Source organism: Berghia stephanieae, chromosome 11, assembly GCF_034508935.2.
Source record: "Berghia stephanieae isolate SIO BIC M18660-M18661 chromosome 11, UCSD_Bste_1.3, whole genome shotgun sequence".
NCBI lineage: Eukaryota > Metazoa > Mollusca > Gastropoda > Nudibranchia > Aeolidiidae > Berghia > Berghia stephanieae.
The window spans coordinates 15,910,408-15,930,407 of record NC_088370.1 but is presented as its reverse complement, the minus strand read 5'-3'; the positions used below and the strand labels follow the sequence as shown (position 1 = coordinate 15,930,407).

General features: G+C 37.3%; 1 protein-coding gene across 3 annotated transcripts in view; it reads left to right on the top strand.

Annotated features, from left to right (window-relative positions):
- The first annotated feature begins 6,027 nt into the window (after positions 1 to 6,027).
- LOC144957010 (kinesin-like protein KIF13A) overlaps positions 6,028 to 20,000 on the top strand; it is a 352,589-nt gene continuing 338,616 nt past the window's right edge. For all 3 annotated transcript variants that reach the window (XM_078887927.1, XM_078887926.1, XM_078887925.1), the window contains exon 1: positions 6,028 to 6,254. In XM_078887927.1, the coding sequence (XP_078744053.1) occupies positions 6,203 to 6,254 (52 nt within the window). In that variant the 5' untranslated portion in view covers positions 6,028 to 6,202. The remainder of the gene's footprint in view (positions 6,255 to 20,000) is intronic.

Here is a 20,000-nt window from a genome sequence, read left to right as displayed (position 1 = left end):
ACGTCAGTCGGGTCTTTGTTATTGTTTTTTTGCCATCCATGTTTATGAGTAATTCTCACTAAACTGTATTATCCAGATTATAGATAGTATGCAGATGACGTCACTCAGCCCTTTGTTATTGTTTTTGCCATCCGCGTTTGTGAGTTGTTCTCACTAAACTGTATTAACCAGACTATAAAATTTCATGGTTACACAGTGTTTCCGGATGGTAATGTTGTGAACTCCTTGGCCAAGCGCATTCTATCTATACAATTTCATTGTAACACAGTTTTGTGTGTTGGTCCGTTATTCTTCCGGATGGCAATATTGTGAGCTTCTTAGCCAAGCGCATACTATCTATAGCCAGCCATTTTTTAATGAGTGGTTCTCACTAAATGTTTAAGGTAAAACACGGTTTTGTGTGTTAGTGAGGTATATTCAGATGACCGATTGTTGTGAGTAAAATATCTAAACGCACAGCATCCATTTGAACTCAACTGTTGTTACTTAAACGTAAAATTTGATTTTATAAATCATGTCCTATATATTAATATAGTATCGCTTTGAGGCAGTTAAGAAAATTATGCCCCTTCCGCCACATCATAAGATATCGTCGCCATGGCATTCCACGAATAAATATAGACAATTCATCAAACAAGATGTCTGATGTCAACAGGAATCACCCATGTTGTCCAAATGAGCAAATTGGGGGTAAATAATCTTGCTCAAGGGAAAAAAAACAACAAACGAAACTGCCTGAAGCTGGACTCGAACCAGGGACCTTCTGGGTCACATTGCAATGGCTTAAGCACCCGGCCACTTCCCCCTCCTTGAGACTACTGGTCATAAAAGAAAATCCCTCCCTGGGGATATCTTCGTTTTCTTTCTCGCGAAAAGATTTATAGGATAATTTAAGTCTTCGCCACAAAGCGGCACTGCAAAGTGAGAGATTTTGAGTAAAATGTGATCTACTGTCCCGGTGCTAAACGTTGAATGGGCATGATCTATATTATCTTTCCATGTGTTCGAGGTCATTGGTCACATTGCAAATTGTGCTCAAAATGACCCACTTAGTGAAAAGTGTTCACAGCTTATTTAATAACTAGCTTCACGATTGGTCGTTTGATTCAGCATGACACATGGGTATGTTTATAACATTTGTAAACAAAGCAGCGTGTTTACATTTGTTAAGAAATATCCAATTGCTGGACAGTAACACATCATGTGATTGATGACCTGGTTGGACGAAAACATAAATAATGATCGCCCCCATTTATTTTCAAAAAATGAAACCATGTTCTTTTATTTTAAGTTTCATTGAGGACAACTAGTATAGATTGTATGCAAATGACGTCACTCAGGTCCTTTGTTATTGCTCTTTTGCCATCCGCGTTTATGAATTACTTCTTACTTAACTGTATTAACCAGACTATAGATAGTATGCAGATGACGTCACTCAGGCCTTTGTTATTGTTTTTGCCATCCGCGTTTGTGAGTTGTTCTCACTAAACTGTATTAACCAGACTATAAAAGTTCATGGTTACACAGAGTTTGTGTGTTGGTCCGTTATACTTCCGGATGGCAATGTTGTGAGCTTCTTAGCCAAGCGCATACTATCTATAGAGTTAAATGTGATCTACTGTCCCGATGCTAAACATTGAATTTTTTTTATTGTCAAAAAATGAAACCATGTTCTTTTATTTTAAGTTTCACTGAGGACAACTAGTATAGATAGAATGCGCTTGGCCAAGGAGTTCACAACATTGCCATCCGGAAGTATAACGGACCAACACACAAACTCTGTGTAACCATGAACTTTTATAGTCTGGTTAATACAGTTTAGTGAGAACAACTCACAAACGCGGATGGCAAAAACAATAACAAAGGCCTGAGTGACGTCATCTGCATACTATCTATAGATAGAACAAAGATGACGTCACTCGGGTCCTTTGTTATTGCTTTTTTGAATGGCAAAAGGCAATAACAAAGACCTGAGTGGCGTCAACTTCATAATATCTAAAGATAGAACGAAGTTGACGTCACTCAGGTCTTTGTTGTTGTTTTTTGCCATTCATGTTTATGAGTAATTCTCATTCTCACTAAACTGCATTAACCAGAATATAAACGTCCAAGGTTACGCATAGTTTAATGTATTGGCCCGTCTTATATATATACGGATGGCAATTTTGTGAGTTTCTTAGCCAAGCGCACAGCATCTAGTGACACCTACATAACCACGCCTCTTGGACAGTCGTCATAATAAAAGCAATGAGAGTGATTGGTTAACATAGCGAACTACATGTTAAACTATCGATGGTATGTGTCTAAGTAAAATACCCCCTGCTCTACCGCTTGATCATTATAGATAGAACGAAGTTGACATCACTAAGGTCTTTGTTATTGTTTTTTCCCATCCACGTTTATGAGTAATTCTCACTAAACTGTATTATCCAGACTTTAAACGTTCATGGTTACACATAGTATTGTGTGTTGGTCCCTTATACTTCCGGATGGCAATGTTGTGAGCTTCTTAGCAAGTGCATACTATATATAAACAACCAACTCGGCGTGTCACTAATTCCATATTTTGACTGGTGAAACACCTACTGGTAAAATGAGTGAATGCATTATCTACCAAATTCAGTGTGCTGTGTTCTTAATAGGATTTGCTGTGTTGCACACAACTGTGGGACATAATCTGTGATAAACGCATTCACCTAATTATATTCAACAATGACCCCCCCCCCCCAAACAACAAAAAAATATATATATATATTATTTTTATGTATAATCTTACATTTCTAGTCATTTTTTGACCATTTAAAAATTTTGGACATCAGGTTCTCCCCGACATAATACTGTGTTGAGACGATATATCACAAATTCCTTGCTCTTAAAAAAAAAGGGGGGGGGGGGGGGAATTAGAGCACCGACAGCGGGGCTTGAACCCTGTCTCTACCTCCAGGTTAATACTAAAAATCTTTTTTTAAATTTAGAAATGTATTTAAGTGTTTATTTTGTTGTTGCTGTTGTTTCTGAAGATGGATTTTGAGCCCAAAACTTTTCGTGGCTGGCATTTTGTTCTTCTTTTTTTTTTTTTTGAAGTTGTTATATTCATTTTTTGTTGATTACATTTTACAGTCCAAAGCTTAGTAAAAATAAGAACAAAGCAGCTAGGTGGACTGATGAAATATAAAGAATAAAAAGCTGTTCACAGTGTTGTAACCGACGTTCACTTATTTTCAGGTCTGATAACCCAATTCCTTATGGGCTCATTGTTGTAATGAAATGGAAATCTAAAAAAAAAATAACGCAAAATATTGTCCGTTACAATTACAGTGAATTCGGATGTCAGACCTGCATATAGGTACACGTTGGTTGTAACACATCAGATTAGAGAGGACAAAAATATAGTACGAACTGCGCTATGTAGATGACGCTCTTCTGACGTCTCGATCTCAAGGCAGACTCAGCAACACGATAAATTCTGTCAAGAAACACAATTATGTTTTTCAGTGTTTTACGGTGCTTGCAACACATTAAGGTCATATCAGCGCCAGTAAAAAGGAAGAAAATGGGAAAGTCGTAAGTTCTAGAATTACAATTAAAGCACCCAAGAAAAAGTAAGACAAAGAGAAGTGGATCAAATAGGGAATAGGTGTAGATTCCAAGAGCACACTGTCAGTGTACTTAGTTTGAGATCAAACCTAAAAGTCTTTCCAGTCACAAGCACAGGTCCCCACTGAGAGGAATACACTCAAATGTTGACAGATCATATATAATATGTAAACAAAACATAATAACAAAGAGATGATTTACAAGGGAAAAAATATCATCTCCCAAAACTAACTGTTTAATTGACTATTTCCTTGCTTCTCACCAAGGGTATCCGGTCAGGGCCAGGACAAAAACAAGTAATCTCATTCTAAGACAAAGACAGAACGCTAGTTGGAAAACAGGTATAAGAGGATAGAAGATACAGTAAGTAGCTCCCTGCCCACTGTGGGAGGTCAGGAACCCCACCCAGAGAAACACGATGAGGACTAGGGATTGCACTGCACCTTAATGCGAAGAAAACCAAAATCATTGACCAGGACAAGACGAGCCCTCGCTCAACACTATTATAGATAGAATGACGTTGACGTCACTCTTGCCTTTGTTATTATTTTTGTTTTGTTTTGTTTTTTTGCCATCCGCATTTATGAGTAATTCTCACTTAACCAGACTATAAACGTTCAAGGTTACACATAGTTTTGTTGGTCCGTTATACTTCCAGATGGCAATGTTGTGAGCTTCTTAGAAAAGCGCATGCTATCTAGATCTAGATAGTATGCGCTTGTCTAAGAAGCTCACATTATTGCCATCTGGAAGTATAACGGACCAACACACAAAACTATGTGTAACCTAGAACGTTAATAGACGTGTGATATCTGGTGATACAGTTTAGTGAGAATTACTCATAAACGCGGATGGAAAAAAGCAATAACAAAGACCTGAATGACTCAACTTCATACCATATATATATATATATATATATATATATATATATATATATATATATATATATATAGTATGCGCTTGTCTCAGAAGCTCACAACGAACCTGGATTCGAGCCTCAACTCGGCGCATAGTTGAGTCATTGGAAAAGGCTCTTCACTCACATTCTCATACCGTACTCTCACCGCAAAATGACTACCTGGCCGTTAACAGCGTTGCCTTTGTCCCAAAAATTGTAATATCGCCTAACAGGCGTCATGTCCCGTCCTACATGTTAAATGTTGTTGTTGACCAGGGACCCCTTGTAAAGCGCTTTGAGCACATTTACTGGATATTGCGCTATATAAAATTAATCTCAATTATTACTATTATTATTATTATTATTATTATTATTATTATTATTATTATTATTATCATTATTATTATTATTCAAACGAACATCAGTCATGTCCCCGACCTGGAAGTCGAAGGGAGATTCATAAAGGATCATGATATCTGATTTTCTCCAGGAACATACGCTGTGAATCCCGGCAGATGAAAAGAGAAGGAGTGTCTAAGAAAGAGTGAAGACAAAGCAGAAATGAACTCCCCCCACAACCCCCCAAAAAAAAAAAAAAAAGAACAAAAACAAAACAAAAAGAACAAAAACAAAACAAAAATAAATAACCCCAAAACAAAAAACAAAAACGAACTCCACATGAAGAAAAAACCCTCCAAAAAAAAAAACAAAAACAAAAATAACACCCCCCCCCCTCCACCAAAAAGCAACAACAAGAAAAAAAAACAAACAAAACAAAACAAAAACAACAAACACCCCCACCCCCAACAAAAAAAAAACCAACAAAAAAAACAAAAACAAAACAAAACAAACCACAACACCAAAAAAAAAAAAAAAATAAATAAAAAAATAAATAAATAAATGAAATCTCCCAAAAAATCAGCCTGCCTCGAATGACATATTCATATTTTGGATGGGTTTTTTTTTTTTAAAATGTTTTTTTTTTCTTTCATGTTTAACTTGGCCTGCTTCACACACACACACACACACACACACACACACACACACACACACACACACACCTTATCAGATGTACTACAGTACAGACTATCAGGAGGTACCATTGGATGGGTCAGTAAAATCATATGAGGAAGAAGAAGGAGAAGAGAAACCATTATTATACAACTTTTAAAATCAAAAAGAAATGAAGCGAGTTGAGAAGTGTCATAGGACTCTAGAGAATAAAAACGTTCGCGGCGATGAGGAGTTGAACCTGAGACCTGGTTGGTACGGTAGATGCCATTCACCATTCCATTATAATGATTTTAAACGTTTTGTCTATCTTGAGTCCTTCTCGCGACTTTTATAGAACACACATACACTGCGAATGTTCATTGGCGAGCTAGCTAGCTGTTGAACTGTGAGCTCAATACTCAACACGCGCAATAGAACCAATAGAACACAGACACGAATTGAACTTTTGGTATCGACTGTCTTCTAAGTACTTCAACACTTGGGTACCGCCCAGCCTATTCTCATCGCCCGGATGCCTTGGATTGGTTGGATATTCTAAACATTAAACATGGCGCTTGCTATCCAATCGAAGAGATGCCTGTGCGATATTCTTTAACTATGGCTATTTCTTGATGGATTTACCGTGATTAATGTGATTCTAAACATTTGGATTATTTATTTATTTCATATTTTGGTATTTCTTGTATCATAAACATGTCAGAAAAAGTGCAAGTCGCCGTTCGGGTTCGCCCAGTCAACAAAAGGGGTGAGTTCATCAACACACCTTCTCTTGAACTTCAATTGTTACTGTTAGAAAACGTCAATAACAATAACAATAAAAAAACACCAGACTTAGCTGGTAGTCTTGGTAAAATCTCTTATCATGTAGGAATTATATATTATTATTTTGATATTTAATATTGCTTTAGACAGAGAAAAGATCGATAATTAAGCCCTCGACGGCTCCTCAATACTCGAGTTTTATTTATTTCGTTTCTCTTGATTGAGATTTTTATTTTTATGATTCGTCTGCAAACATAAACAATCCACCTTACTTATTAATCATCATTGATCGTACGATTTATGTTTAAATGAATTCATTCGATTGTTTACTGGTTACCTGTGATTTGAGATCACATTACAAATTCATTGACGTCATTCATGCACACCAAAGAAAGAAAAGAAAAAGAAATTAAATAAGACAACCGAAAGCAGGAAGCTGCATTAAAAACTGCGAAATTCATGTCATTATTATGAACGGGAAGGGGACAACTGTCGTTTTAGTTGAAATGAATTTATTGTATTATACAATTACTGTACAATTACAAGTTTAAACACACACACACACACACACACACAACAGAATTAAACCAAACATGAGATACATTCTCCATATTTAAATTAAAGACTTTAACTTAATGAAAATGAAATGCGACTGGTTAAAAGTTGAAGAAGAGAGTAGATAGTGATATTGATATAGACATAGACTTAGACGTCTGTTTTATATTATAATTTATAATTATAATTATAATCGAAAGGCAGGAGTCTGAGTTTTAGTAGTCGTGGCTTGTAGAACAATGAGTAAGAGCTCCACGGATCGACAAAGTCAATTGTAGAATTGAATAAGAGCAATAAATAGAGCAAATGACTCAAGTTTACTTTACTCAGCTAGGCTAGAGGCGATTGTTTTTGTTGAGCGGGCGTGTGTTACACATAGCTTATGCCAGGTTAATGCCAGGTTATATCAACCGCCAAAATATCATTTGTGCAGGTAGAATTAGAAGTAACAGAGAATAAAGTTATCGATGTAAAGAGCAATACTGTGGGTATGAAAGTAGATAGATGTGATAATCAGTCTTAGTCTTAGGCTTACATTAGTCATCAGGCACAAGGCCAATTATTATGTTTAAGGTTACTGGAGGTATTTACAGTATATATTTTTTAATGATGATGATGATAATGATAGTAAAAAGTAAAAATAATGACAATGAATCTAGGTAATAATTATAAATAAACTTAGTAATAGTAGTGGTAACAATAATTTTACATTTGTAATCATAACGACTATGAGAGCAAGGTCATGATTGATAGTTTTTAGTTTTTCATCACTGATATTGAAACATGCCAAGCTGACGTTTGAAAGGAAACTGAAACTTAAAATTTAAAGTAGATCAAGTGCTGAGGAATGAGGTCTTTTCTTTTCATTTTTTTTTTCTTTCTTTTTTTTTTTTTTCTTGATTCTTAGCAAGATATGGGGTCCAGTTCGTTCTACAGATTAAAATAGTTGAGATAAAGATGAACATTTATAAGGCGCATTTCCAAGGATTTACCGTGCTCAATACTCTTCACAATGTTTCATTTATTCCCTTAGCAGGCCATATGGAAACATATTTCCGTGGCATAAAGTACCAGTTGACTGTTAGGTATCAGTTTTGAACTCTTGCAATATCCATCAATGCCTATATTATAGCCAGGTACTCATTCAAACCTGAGTCAAGTATGTTAAAATATATTAAATGCCTTACCCGTGTATTAAACGGGACTAGAATTCACCATGATCAGTGTCACCTCTCCGGACATTGCCAATTCTTAACACCCCTTGATTTTTGTGTTAAGACGAGAAGTACCAAATATATGTATTAGTTTGTTCTGACTTCATCCATAGAGATTGAAGGAAATAGTAATATATTTTGTTTTTGATAGTTAGAATAATATAATTATTAAAGAGCATTTATATAGCGCAATATCCACCAAATATGCTCAAAGTCAAAGCGCTTTACAAAGGATCTCTGGCCAACATCAACACTTAACATGTAGTTCATGTAGGACATTTTCAAGGACTCAACAATGCGTAAAGTGAGGTTCAAACCCAGGAACTTCAGATCTGAAAGCAAGTGTCATACCACAAGACCACATAGCTGCACTAACCATGTAGAATGAAACATGAAGCTAGCATCGTGAGGCGAAATACTCCGGCTAGGAACTACATCTGGGTACGCTGGGAGAATACGATTACAGAACTGTTTTCAGGGACTCAACGTTGAACTGCCAACAGCCGGACTTGAACAAGACCTTTTGGTCAGAAACCAATTGTCATACCACAAGAGCAGTATCACAAAACTGTATATTAATTCTGTTGATTTAAATCAAAACAGTACATTCTGTGGAGCATGGTTAAATCAAAATAATACTTTGTGAGGAGCATGGTTAAATCAAAATAGTACTTTATGGGGAGCATGGTTAAAAATCAAAACAGTACTTTATGGGGAGCATGGTTAAATCAAAATAGTACTTTATGGGAGCATGGTTAAATCAAATTAGTACTTTATGGGGAGCATGGTTAAATCATAATAGTACTTTATGGGGAGCATGGTTAAATCAAGATAGTACTTTATGGGGAGCATGGTTAAATCAAAATAGTACTTTATGGGGGGCATGGTTAAATCAAAATAGTACTTTATGGGGAGCATGGTTAAACCAAGATAGTACTTTATGGGGAGCATGGTTAAATCAAAATAGTACTTTATGGGGAGCATGGTTAAATCAAAATAGTACTTTATGGGGAGCATGGTTAAATCAAAATAGTACTTTATGGGGAGCATGGTTAAATCAAAATAGTACTTTATGGGGAGCATGGTTAAATCAAAATAGTACTTTATGGGGAGCATGGTTAAATCAAAATAGTACTTTATGGGGAGCATGGTTAAATCAAAATAGTACTTTATGGGGAGCATGGTTAAACCAAGATAGTACTTTATGGGAGCATGGTTAAATCAAAATAGTACTTTATGGGGACCATGGTTAAATCAAAATAGTACTTTATGGGGAGCATGGTTAAATCAAAATAGTACTTTATGGGGAGCATGGTTAAATCAAGATAGTACTTTGTGGGGAGGTCTCCTATTTTTTAAACTACAGTAATTTTAGCTTTCCCAGTGAAACTAATAATAAACAAACAGGTGTAACCCTGTATGTAATCTCAGATAACACGAATGCTGACAGCACTCAACTCTCACCGTCGTGTAAACATGGCAGAGATCCAGATTGTTCTTTGTTATTGACATATATAATATACTTTACATTCATCATGCCAGTGTAATCTTGATATCAGTTTTGTAGTTTGTGTGTGTGTGTGTGTGTGTGTGTGTGTGTGTGTGTGTGTGTGTGTGTGTGTGTGTGTACTGAGTGAGTTTATTAAAAAAATTATTTTTGTTTCTGATAACTTTGTTTATTGTTTTAAAAAAAAGTTATATTGCCATAATAGACATTAAAGCAGGGCTGCCAACTGTACGCCAAAAGAAGAAGAATTGCACTGTGATTTTCTACAACTTCCCCTCCAGACACCTGCATACATACACACACAAAAGAGAGAAAGAGAGAGAGAGAGAGAGAGAGAGAGAGAGAGAGAGAGAGAGAGAGAGAGAGAGAGAGAGAGAGAGAGAGAGCGGGGTGGAGGCAGAGAGAGAGAGAGATAAAAGAGAAAAAGAGAGAGAGAGAGAGCGGGGTGGAGGCAGAGAGAGAGAAAGAGAAAAAGAGAGAGAGAGGTGGAGGCAGAGAGAGAGAGAAGAGAGAGAGAAGAAAAAAAAAAAAAGAGAGAGAGAGAGAGAGAGAGAGAGAGAGAGAGAGAGAGAGAGAGAGAGAGAGAGAGAGAGAGAGAGAGAGAGAGGAAAATAAAATAAATACTAGATGAAGAGTTCGTAGAAAAGATTTTTCAGAAAAGTGAGTGGAGCAGGCACTTTTTATGTTGATAATAGCAGAAAATAAAGTGAGTAGAAAAGTGTCAGGTGCAGAAGACAATAGAGAATAACAATTTCGCTGCAATAGGGGCTCGAACCCCCATCGCTGCACAATTTTTATTCTCTTTTGTCTTCTGGCACTTTTCTGCTCGCTTCATTTTCTGTTAGCTCAAAAGATTTCGCTTTGCTATGGGTTTTGGATTTGATTCCTGTCATTGAGTAAAGTGAACTATTTATTTTTAAATTTTTGTCTTATCTATATTAAAAGTTAAAAGCCTCTGTTTTTGTGCTTGATGCCAATAATGATTCAATGAAATTGATTCAGACTAAGAACTATAGATTAAAAAAGAAAAAAGATTTGAGTTTTTATATAGTGCAATATCCACTAAACGTATTCAAAGCATATTACAAGGGTACCTGACCAACAGCAACACATAACATGTAGGACGAGGCATGACGCCTGTTAGGCGATATTACAAATTTTTCAGACAGAGACAACGCTGTTAACGGCCAGGTGCTCATTTTACACCTGAGTGCGTTGAGAGAATATGAGTAAAGAGCCTTTTCCAAGGACTCAACTATGCGATGAGCGAGGCTGGAACCCTTGACCTTCTGATCAGAAAGCGGGTGTCATACCACAAGACCACATAACCGCACAACTTTGATGTATCTCATTACTTCTTTCAAATTAAGGTGGAATGAGAGCACAGTATTTCTATCTTGATCAAAATGTTGAATTCAGGGGAGAATGTCAATTTGCATAGACATTGCTGGCAAGCCTCAAAAGCTTGATTTCAATGTGTAAAGAAGATGAAGGAACTGTCTTATCAACATAAAACCTTTATTTTTAATGTTATCAGGCAAAGTGGCAATGACAGGCGAAACATCTATTTACTATTATGTCCAGCAACAGCCTGATATCTTGTTTGACATCTCCGCCAAAGATGAAGACCGCCAAAGATGAAGACTGCCATAGATTGATTTAAAATATCCTATTTTAATTTACGAAGTGGCAATTTGGCTATTCGGACTCAAAACTCTAATGTTCGTGCGCAGTAGAGGGGAGGACGACACATTGTGGACAGTAGGCAGAAGGGTAATGATGGTCTTGAGGTGTTTGTTGATTGGGGTGAAAAGATCAAAGTTTCAAAGACTGTGGAAAATTTGGGTGTCTATTTTGATTCAGAAATGAGAATGTCAGCTCACATATCTACTCTCTGTAAATCTTTATTCTTTCAATTAAAGAAAATCAGTTCGATCCCTCAGTATATTACAATTGGAACATGTAAAACATTGGATGTCTCCCTCATTTTTTAGATTGTTGTAGTGTATTGTAACTCCCTGCTTGTCAACTTGCCTCAGGCTTCTATAAAACAAATTACAACTACACTGCAAAACAGTGCAGCAAGATTATCAGAGTTACTTTGACTGACTTTTGTTACTTTTGAAGAGTTCTAACTCTTTTCTTTTTAATTTCTATCTGGATTTCCAGTTGGTTTATGATTTTGTCTTTCTCATCAAATGAAGCGGTGTAGACTACCTGTTCTGAGTTACTACTATCGTAATTTTGATTTGCATATGCAATTTTCAATAATTAAAAAAAAAAAAAAAAACCAACAAAAAAACAAACATGCAACAACTACACTGCCACAGAATACTATTCAGACTGAGTCCGAATAATCGGTTGATTGTACATGCGCATTGGAATTTAAGTCGAATAGCCACAGTAGTAGTAGTAGTAGTAGTAGTATAGTAGTAGTAGTAGTTAGTAGTAGTAGAGTAGTAGTAGTAGTGTAGTAGTATCGTAGTAGTAGTAGATAGAAGGAGTTGTTGTTGATGTTGATGTATATAGTAGTAGTATAGTATAGAGTATAGTTAGTAGTAGTATGTTGTAGTAGTATATTTAAGTAGTAGTAGTAGTAGTAGTAGTAGTAGTAGTAGTAGTAGTAGTAGTAGTAGTAGTAGTAGGTAGTAGTAGTAGTATGTAGTAGTAGTATAGTAGTAGTAGTAGTAGTAGTAGTAGTAGTAGTAGTAGTAGTAGTAGTAGTAGTAGTAGTAGTAGTAGTAGTAGTAGTAGTAGTAGTAGTAGTAGTAGTAGTAGTAGTAGTAGTAGTAGTAGTAGTAGTAGTAGTAGTAGTAGTAGTAGTAGTAGTAGTAGTAGTAGTAGTAGTAGTAGTAGTAGTAGTAGTAGTAGTAGTAGTAGTAGTATAGTAGTAGTAGTAGTAGTAGTAGTAGTAGTAGTAGTAGTAGTAGTAGTAGTAGTAGTAGTAGTAGTAGTAGTAGTAGTAGTAGTAGTAGTAGTAGTAGTAGTAGTAGTAGTAGTATGTAGTAGTAGTAGTAGTAGTAGTAGTAGTATAGTAGTAGTAGTAGTAGTAGTAGTATAGTAGTAGTAGTAGTAGTAGTAGTAGTAGTAGTAGTAGTAGTAGTAGTATGTAGTAGTAGTAGTAAGTAGTAGTTAGTAGTAGTAGTAGTAGTAGTAGTAGTAGTAGTAGTAGTAGTAGTAGTAGTAGTAGTAGTAGTAGTAGTAGTAGAGTAGTAGTAGTAGTATAGTAGTAGTAGTAGTAGTAGTAGTAGTAGTAGTAGTAGTAGTAGTAGTAGTAGTAGTAGTATAGTAGTAGTAGTAGTAGTAGTAGTAGTAGTAGTAGTAGTAGTAGTAGTAGTAGTAGTAGTTAGTAGTAGTAGTAGTAGTAGTAGTAGTTAGTAGTAGTAGTTAGTAGTAGTAGTAGTAGTAGTTAGTAGTTAGTAGTAGTAGTAGTAGTAGTTAGTAGTATAGTGAGTAGTAGTAGTATAGTAGTAGTAGTAGTAGTAGTAGTAGTAGTAGTAGTAGTAGTAGTAGTAGTAGTAGTAGTAGTAGTAGTAGTAGTAGTTAGTAGTAGTAGGTAGTAGTAGTAGTAGTAGTAGTAGTAGTAGTAGTAGTAGTAGTAGTAGTAGTAGTAGTAGTAGTAGTAGTAGTAGTAGTAGTAGTAGTAGTAGTAGTAGTAGTAGTAGTAGTAGTAGTAGTATAGTAGTAGTAGTAGTAGTAGTAGGAGCTAAAAAATAAACACAATCTCACGATGACCGGGGTAATAAATTGCTTGACTGAACTGTGATGTTCCGCAGTGTTGCTCTAATGACAAGACAAATGGAGATTGTCCCGGTTTGACCCATGCTAATGGGGTCATAACCTCTATTTCACGCTGTTGATGTTCTCACCAATGTGTAGTTTATTTCCATTGATTACAGTTAGTGTGTCATAATATGATTTCCCTGGCGAATGGTTTATAACCGACACAGTCGTCATTACGGTAATTTACTACGCTCAATCATCGTATTATGACTTTTTTGGTTTAGATAATAGGAGAGAGAGGGGAAGGGAGGGAGATCAGAGGGATCGAGAGCGAGTGGGGAGGAGAGAATGATGAGAGAGATAGGAGTTGGGAGGGGACTGAGAGAGAGAGAGAGAGAGAGAGAGAGAGAGAGAGAGAGAGAGAGAGAAAAAAGAGAGAGAGAGAGAGAGAGAGAGAGAGGAGTTGGGAGGGGAGAGAGAGAGAGAGAGAGAGAGAGAGAGAGAGAGAGAGAGAGTGAGAATGATGAGAGAGATAGAGGAGTTAGGAGAGAGAGAGAGAGAGAGAGAGAGAGAGAGAGAGAGAGAGAGAGAGAGAGAGAGAGAGAGAGAGGAGTTGGGAGGGGAGAATGATGGGAGAGATAGAGAGAATTTAGGAGGGAGAGTGATGAGAGAGATAGAGAGTCAGCGGGGAGGGAGAAAGAGAAAGATATTGGTCAGTTTATCGCAAACTACTTTCCGACAGATTTTACCAAGCCAGCTACCCGAATCGCATTCGGATAAACATAAGAATTTGTGCGAGATGCCTTTCCCAAGCTTGCAAGAGCATGCGGTCAATGTGTGTATGATATTATCAGTTAGACTCGAACACACGCCCTTAATTATTTTCAGTTTTATGAGTCCAAACACTACCGTAACACCACCACACCGACACCACCACATGTCTTGGCAGTGCTCGGACATTTAAAAAAAAAAAGAATTACAGTGTACTTTTAAATAATCTGGGTCTGAATTGATAAGATGCAAAAGGCCTACAGGAAGACCCATAATGTCATGTAATGTAGTGTAATGGGTAATTTATATAATGTCAATGTCCATTAGGACAACAACGCTCAATGGCGCTTGACAATAGCAATAAAAGAAATAGATGGTGAGAATTATTGTACCCGTACATACGAGGGTGGGCTGGAAAGTTTTGTACTTTTCCTTAACTTAGAACCTTGATTATTTGGTATAGATAGTATGCGCTTGGCTAAGAAGCTCACAACATTGCCATCCGGAAGTATAACGGACCAACACACAAAACTCTGTGTAACCATGAACTTTTATAGTCTGGTTCATATGGTTCATACAGTTTAGTGAGAATTACTCATAAACGTGGATGGCAAAAAACAAAGAAAAGACCCAACTGAGGCCAACTTCATTCTATCTATAAATAATTTCTCACCTATTGGCTTTGATGTGTCAACATTTCTAAGGTCTATGATGTCTTTGCATCGCTTTTGTCCTAGTACCTGGTCAACAAACTCGGTTCGAAAAGAAAAAAAAAGTGAAAATGGTTGCACCAAAAGATGTTGGGTTCAGGCGATGTGCTGTCATAGAATTTCTGAATGCTGAAGGCTGTTCACCCATTGACATCCATAGTAGAATGAAGTGTTTATGGTGACGCTTGTGTTGATTATAGCACCGTTTGGCGACGAGTAAGTTTCGTGGAATGAGGAGGGAGACCTGATCGAAACAGATCTTCGAGATCATGAATTTCTGGAAATTTGAAGGTGCTGTTCATATCGAATGTTTTGGAATAGGGCGAAACAGTGAAGTCCGATCATATCAATATTATGTGACCACGCTGGGAAAAGGTGGCGAGTGCGACCCCAGAAAGCTGCGATATTGCAACAAGATTTCACGAGTCAACAGATTCTATCCACACTGAGAAAAATGGATTTATCCACCTTGCCACATCCACCCTACAGTCCCAACCCAGCACCTTCAGACTTCCTCTTATCCCCTAAATTGAAGGAGTATCTCAAAGGAAATCGCTATAAAAGGGACAAAAAAAAAAAAAAAAAACAAAACAAAAAAAAAAAAAAAAAAAAAAAAAAAAAAAAAAAAAAAAACAACAACAAAAAAAAAAAAAAAAAAAAAACAAACGTGGAGACTGTTGTCCGATCTTGGTGTAGAGAAAATGGTCGTCAGTTTTTTTGCCCGACGGGATTCGTTAAATGGTGTGGTGGTGGTGGCAGCTCTGTTTTTGGTTGTGACGGTTAGTGTGTTGAAAACTATTGTAAAGGCAATCTGTAACTGAGATTTTAATCTTTCCTTTGATGTATTAAACGAATTATTCCTAAAGATGAGTGAGTTATTACGGAAATTGCAAAACTTTTCATCCCGCCCTCATCCAAATAATAGACACGAAGAAAAATAATATTATTAGATAAGTAGATCTCATTAATTCAGTTTTGGGGAATTTTTTAAAGGGAACAAAGGCCGGATAGTTCTTTGTATAGGTGGTTAATGAATTCCACACAGCCGGAGCAGAGAAGGCATCCGTTTCCAATGGTGCTCACACTACTATGTTATGACAATCGACCCAATCAGCAAATTCTTTACGCACTCGTGCACCGTCGCAAACTCGCCTGGCCGGAAGCTTCGTCACAACACACTGCTCTGCGGTTTCGGGTTCTTTCCACATCGGGTAAAGGTTGGACAGGTGGAAAGTCCTCACAGGTTGTCGACCGAAGACGATTCGCTACCACGCCCAGTGTCCCCTCTTACCAATGGAGAAGCCTGGCAACTTCTCACAAGATCGTTCAGAAATTTTAAATTTAGGCACTTTTCTTTCAAAATATGTACTGAGGTAGAAGACTTGAGTGAGCGGCTTGTAATATGGACAGTAAGGAGTGATTTTTAAATAGTCGAGAGTAGTATTGTAAAGACATTTAGAGAGAAAAGACATGCTAGTTTATAATTACATCTTCTCTCCACAAATAAATAACAATGTGAAATTGAATGTCAGCTTAAATTTCATTACGAAAACAGATAAAATGGACGATTCGGGTTTTCCCCTTTATCAACAAAACAGGATGAATGAAACACTACAGATGAATGAAATAATGTGGTATCAGCGGCGTTGTTAAGATGAATAAACAAAAACATTGATGGGCAGGAAATAGTATATTAGATATATGCTCCTTTGTAAGGAAGCACGAATTAAAATAGAACAATAGATATTTCTAAAACTTACGCATTTAATTAATTAAGTGAAAAGAGGGTAGGCGGGGAGGAACTGTGTAACATTACCCAGTATTCATCTCTCCACAGGCAGCCGATAAATGCAAATTTTTTAGTAACACAGTAACAAGACAACACGTTGTGCCTAGTGAGAATGACAGTTTGTCTATTTTCATAATCTTTGATACTTTTACTTTTCACTCAAATTTATTCGGTAGCTCATCCCGATAATGATATTGACAAATTCTCATTGATGTCAAAGATTAAAGAGTTCCCTAATAGTCAAATTCCTTTGATATCATTACGCGGGCTTCCTAGATTCAATATCAAACACTATAGTGAGGTTGACTTTTGAAAAAAAAAAATGAAAAGAAAAGCGATTTCTGAAAGAAATAAAGGAAAAAAAAAAAGAGATGAGAGCAAATTTTCTCAGCCCACTTCTGCGTCAGATTATTTTTAGAGATATTTCGAAACTTTTTCCGCTTCTATCTTTTATTAATTTTAAAATTGATTAATAAAAATAAAGAAATAAATTCCCTTTATTCATCCCGTAGAGGAAATTTGTTTCTAGGGTCTATCCCAAGGGAAGTCTGGAATCGGAATAACCCAGGCGTCAGCCCCAATACAGCGCCGCAAATAGGGCGAGGTGACTTGCTCAAGACCACACAGCGCAGCGGCGGGGGATCGAACTCGGTACCTTTCGGGTACGATGCAAAGACCGTATTGCTGAGCCACGCTGTCTCCCAGTTTTTATGATTTAAAAAAAGCGTTGTGATTTGATGGAATGATTTAAGGTGGTCTCTCGTGAGAGACATTACGTCCATTTTACTGAAACTGCGATAGTTTGATAGCTGATTACCCCCCCCCCCCCCCCCCCCTTATTTTTTCTCCAGTTAGAGAGAGAGAGGGAGAGAGAGAGAGAGAGAGAGAGAGAGAGAGAGAGAGAGAGAGAGAGAGAGGGGGGGGGGGGGGCAGAAGCATTTTCCCTCGGATCTAAAGGAATCCAGCCGTTTCAAGTTTTCGGGTCGGCTGACATTTGTCTGTCCAGTCAGAAGTGTCACTTTTTCATTTTTAAAAAATCTTGAAATTCGGATATATGTTTTTGTTAGTTGCCATTCGAGGGCTTGGTGTATACTGTCACACCGTGATAGTAAAAACACTTTTAAATATGATTTTCTGCGTGTATCGAGACGGTCTACTTATATTATAATATCCAATAGAAAGAACGGAACTGCCGCCACTCAGCTCTTTGTTATTGTTTTTTTTTTTTTTTGTCAGCCATTTTTATGAGTTGTTCTCAGAAGATTCATTTCAGTCAGACTTTATATCGTTCTTAGTTGACGTCACTCAGGTCTTTGTTATTGTTTTTTTTTTTTGCCATCCGCGTTTATGAGTAATGCTCACTAAACTGTATTAACCTGACTATAAACGTTCATGGTTACACACAGTTTTGTCTGTTGGTCTTCTCTAATATATCTCTAAAAATAATCTGACGCAGAAGTGGGCTGAGAAAATTAGCTCTCATCTCTTTTTCTTTTCTTTATTTCTTTCAGAAATCGCTTTTCTTTTCATTTTTTTTTTCAAAAGTCAACCAACCATACTTCCGGATGGCAATGTTATGAGCTTCTTAGCCAAGCGCATACTATCTATATAGCTATAAACGTTCAATGTTTCACATAGTTTTGTGTGTTGGTACGTTGTAATCGGCTGTCGGATGTTTTGAGCATTTTGGTTAAACGCACAGCATCATTATTCCTTAAATATGAGTCGCTACCTGGCATCGGCCAGAAAATGTATAATAATATAGATGTAAACAACTTTGTACAGAAATTGCCTCTCTCGTTGTTTTGTTATGTGAACCTGTGCCAAATTATTTCGGAACTGAAATAGAACGGCCATTAAAAACACAGACGCGTGTACACACACACACACATACACACACACACACACACACACACACACACATTTCTCTCTCTCTCTCTCTCTCTCTCTCTCTCTCTCTCTTCCCACTCCCCCCCCCCATCTCTCTCTTCCCGCCCCCCCCATCTCTCTCTCTCTCTCTCTTTCTCTTTCTCCCCCCCCATCTCTCTCTCTCTCTCTTTCTCTCTCTCTCCCCCCCTCTCTCTCTCTCTCTTTCTCTCTCTCCTACACACACGCATACACAAGGTAAATTACTCATGGATTAAGTTTACATATTTGGCAGGTGGACGTGAAATATAAGGTGGGATAATGAGTACACGAGAGACAGAGAGAGAGAGAGTAGAGAGAGAGAGGAGAGGGGAGAGAGAGAGAGAGAGAGAGAGAAGAGAGAGAGAGGGAGAGAGAGAGAGGAGTGTCATTCAAAGTCATTTGAAGAGAGAGAGAGAGAGAGAGAGAGAGAGAGAGAGAGAGAGAGAGGTGTCATTCAAAGTCATTTGAGAGAGAGAAGAGAGAGAGAGAGAGAGAGAGAGAGAGAGAGAGAGAGAGAGAGAGAGAGAGAGGTGTCATTCAAAGTCATTTGAGAGAGAGAGAGAGAGAGAGAGAGAGAGAGAGAGAGAGAGAGAGAGAGAGAGAGAGAGGTGTCATTCAAAGTCATTTATTATGGATGATTCATGTTTAAATAGATGAAAAAAAAAACCCAAAGAACAAACAAAAACAACAACTATGAATAGAGTCAATAATTGTCCAGCAACCAATGCGATTCATTGACCTCGTGACGCGTTTGTTTACATTGCCTACAATAACAACCGGCTGCTATGGAAACCTATTCACCGCGTCATAAGCTTATGGATATAAATAAATACACCCCTGCACGGTTTCCTCGAACTCCTCCTCGGGACGTGCGAAATCGTTCGAGGAGACCGTGGTTCGAGGAAACCGTTTTCATTGTAAAAAAGAGGCTTCAACAGTCGTTACGTCTCTTCCCTCGTAATGACGCATTTTAATTTAGTAACTGGTTCTAAACTATCGGAACAATGGCGGACGCCCTTATGAAATACTTCTCCGACGAGCATAAAAGTGTATCCAGGAGAAAAAAACTTTATAAATCTGATCATATTTTGACTAAGAAGAATAAAAAGTATCGATTTTCTTTGTTTAGAACCAATTTGCAGGATGCTGGGCGGACATCAGCCTATTGAATCCTATTGTTCGCGGAAGGAATGGAATGATAACAAAGAGTAATAAGAAAAAAAAATCGGGATATTCGAATGAGTTCGAACAAACCGTGTTCGAGGAAACCGAGCTGGAGTGTATACGTATTGGAGGGTTAAAATAATCATTAAAAAAAAAAAAAAAGAAACTAAATAAAACGGGTTACGACCGACGTGCACTTTTTTGCAATTCTGAAAACCGAATTCCTTTTGGGCTAATTGTTGTAATGGAAATCACACACAAAAATGACGCAAAATATTGTGTTGAACTATTGGGTTTGGGTGTCAGACCTGCATATATGGACACGTCGGTTATTGGGTTGGATCTGGCGGAATGTACTTCGCGATAGACTGTCGTCCTATCCAAAGGG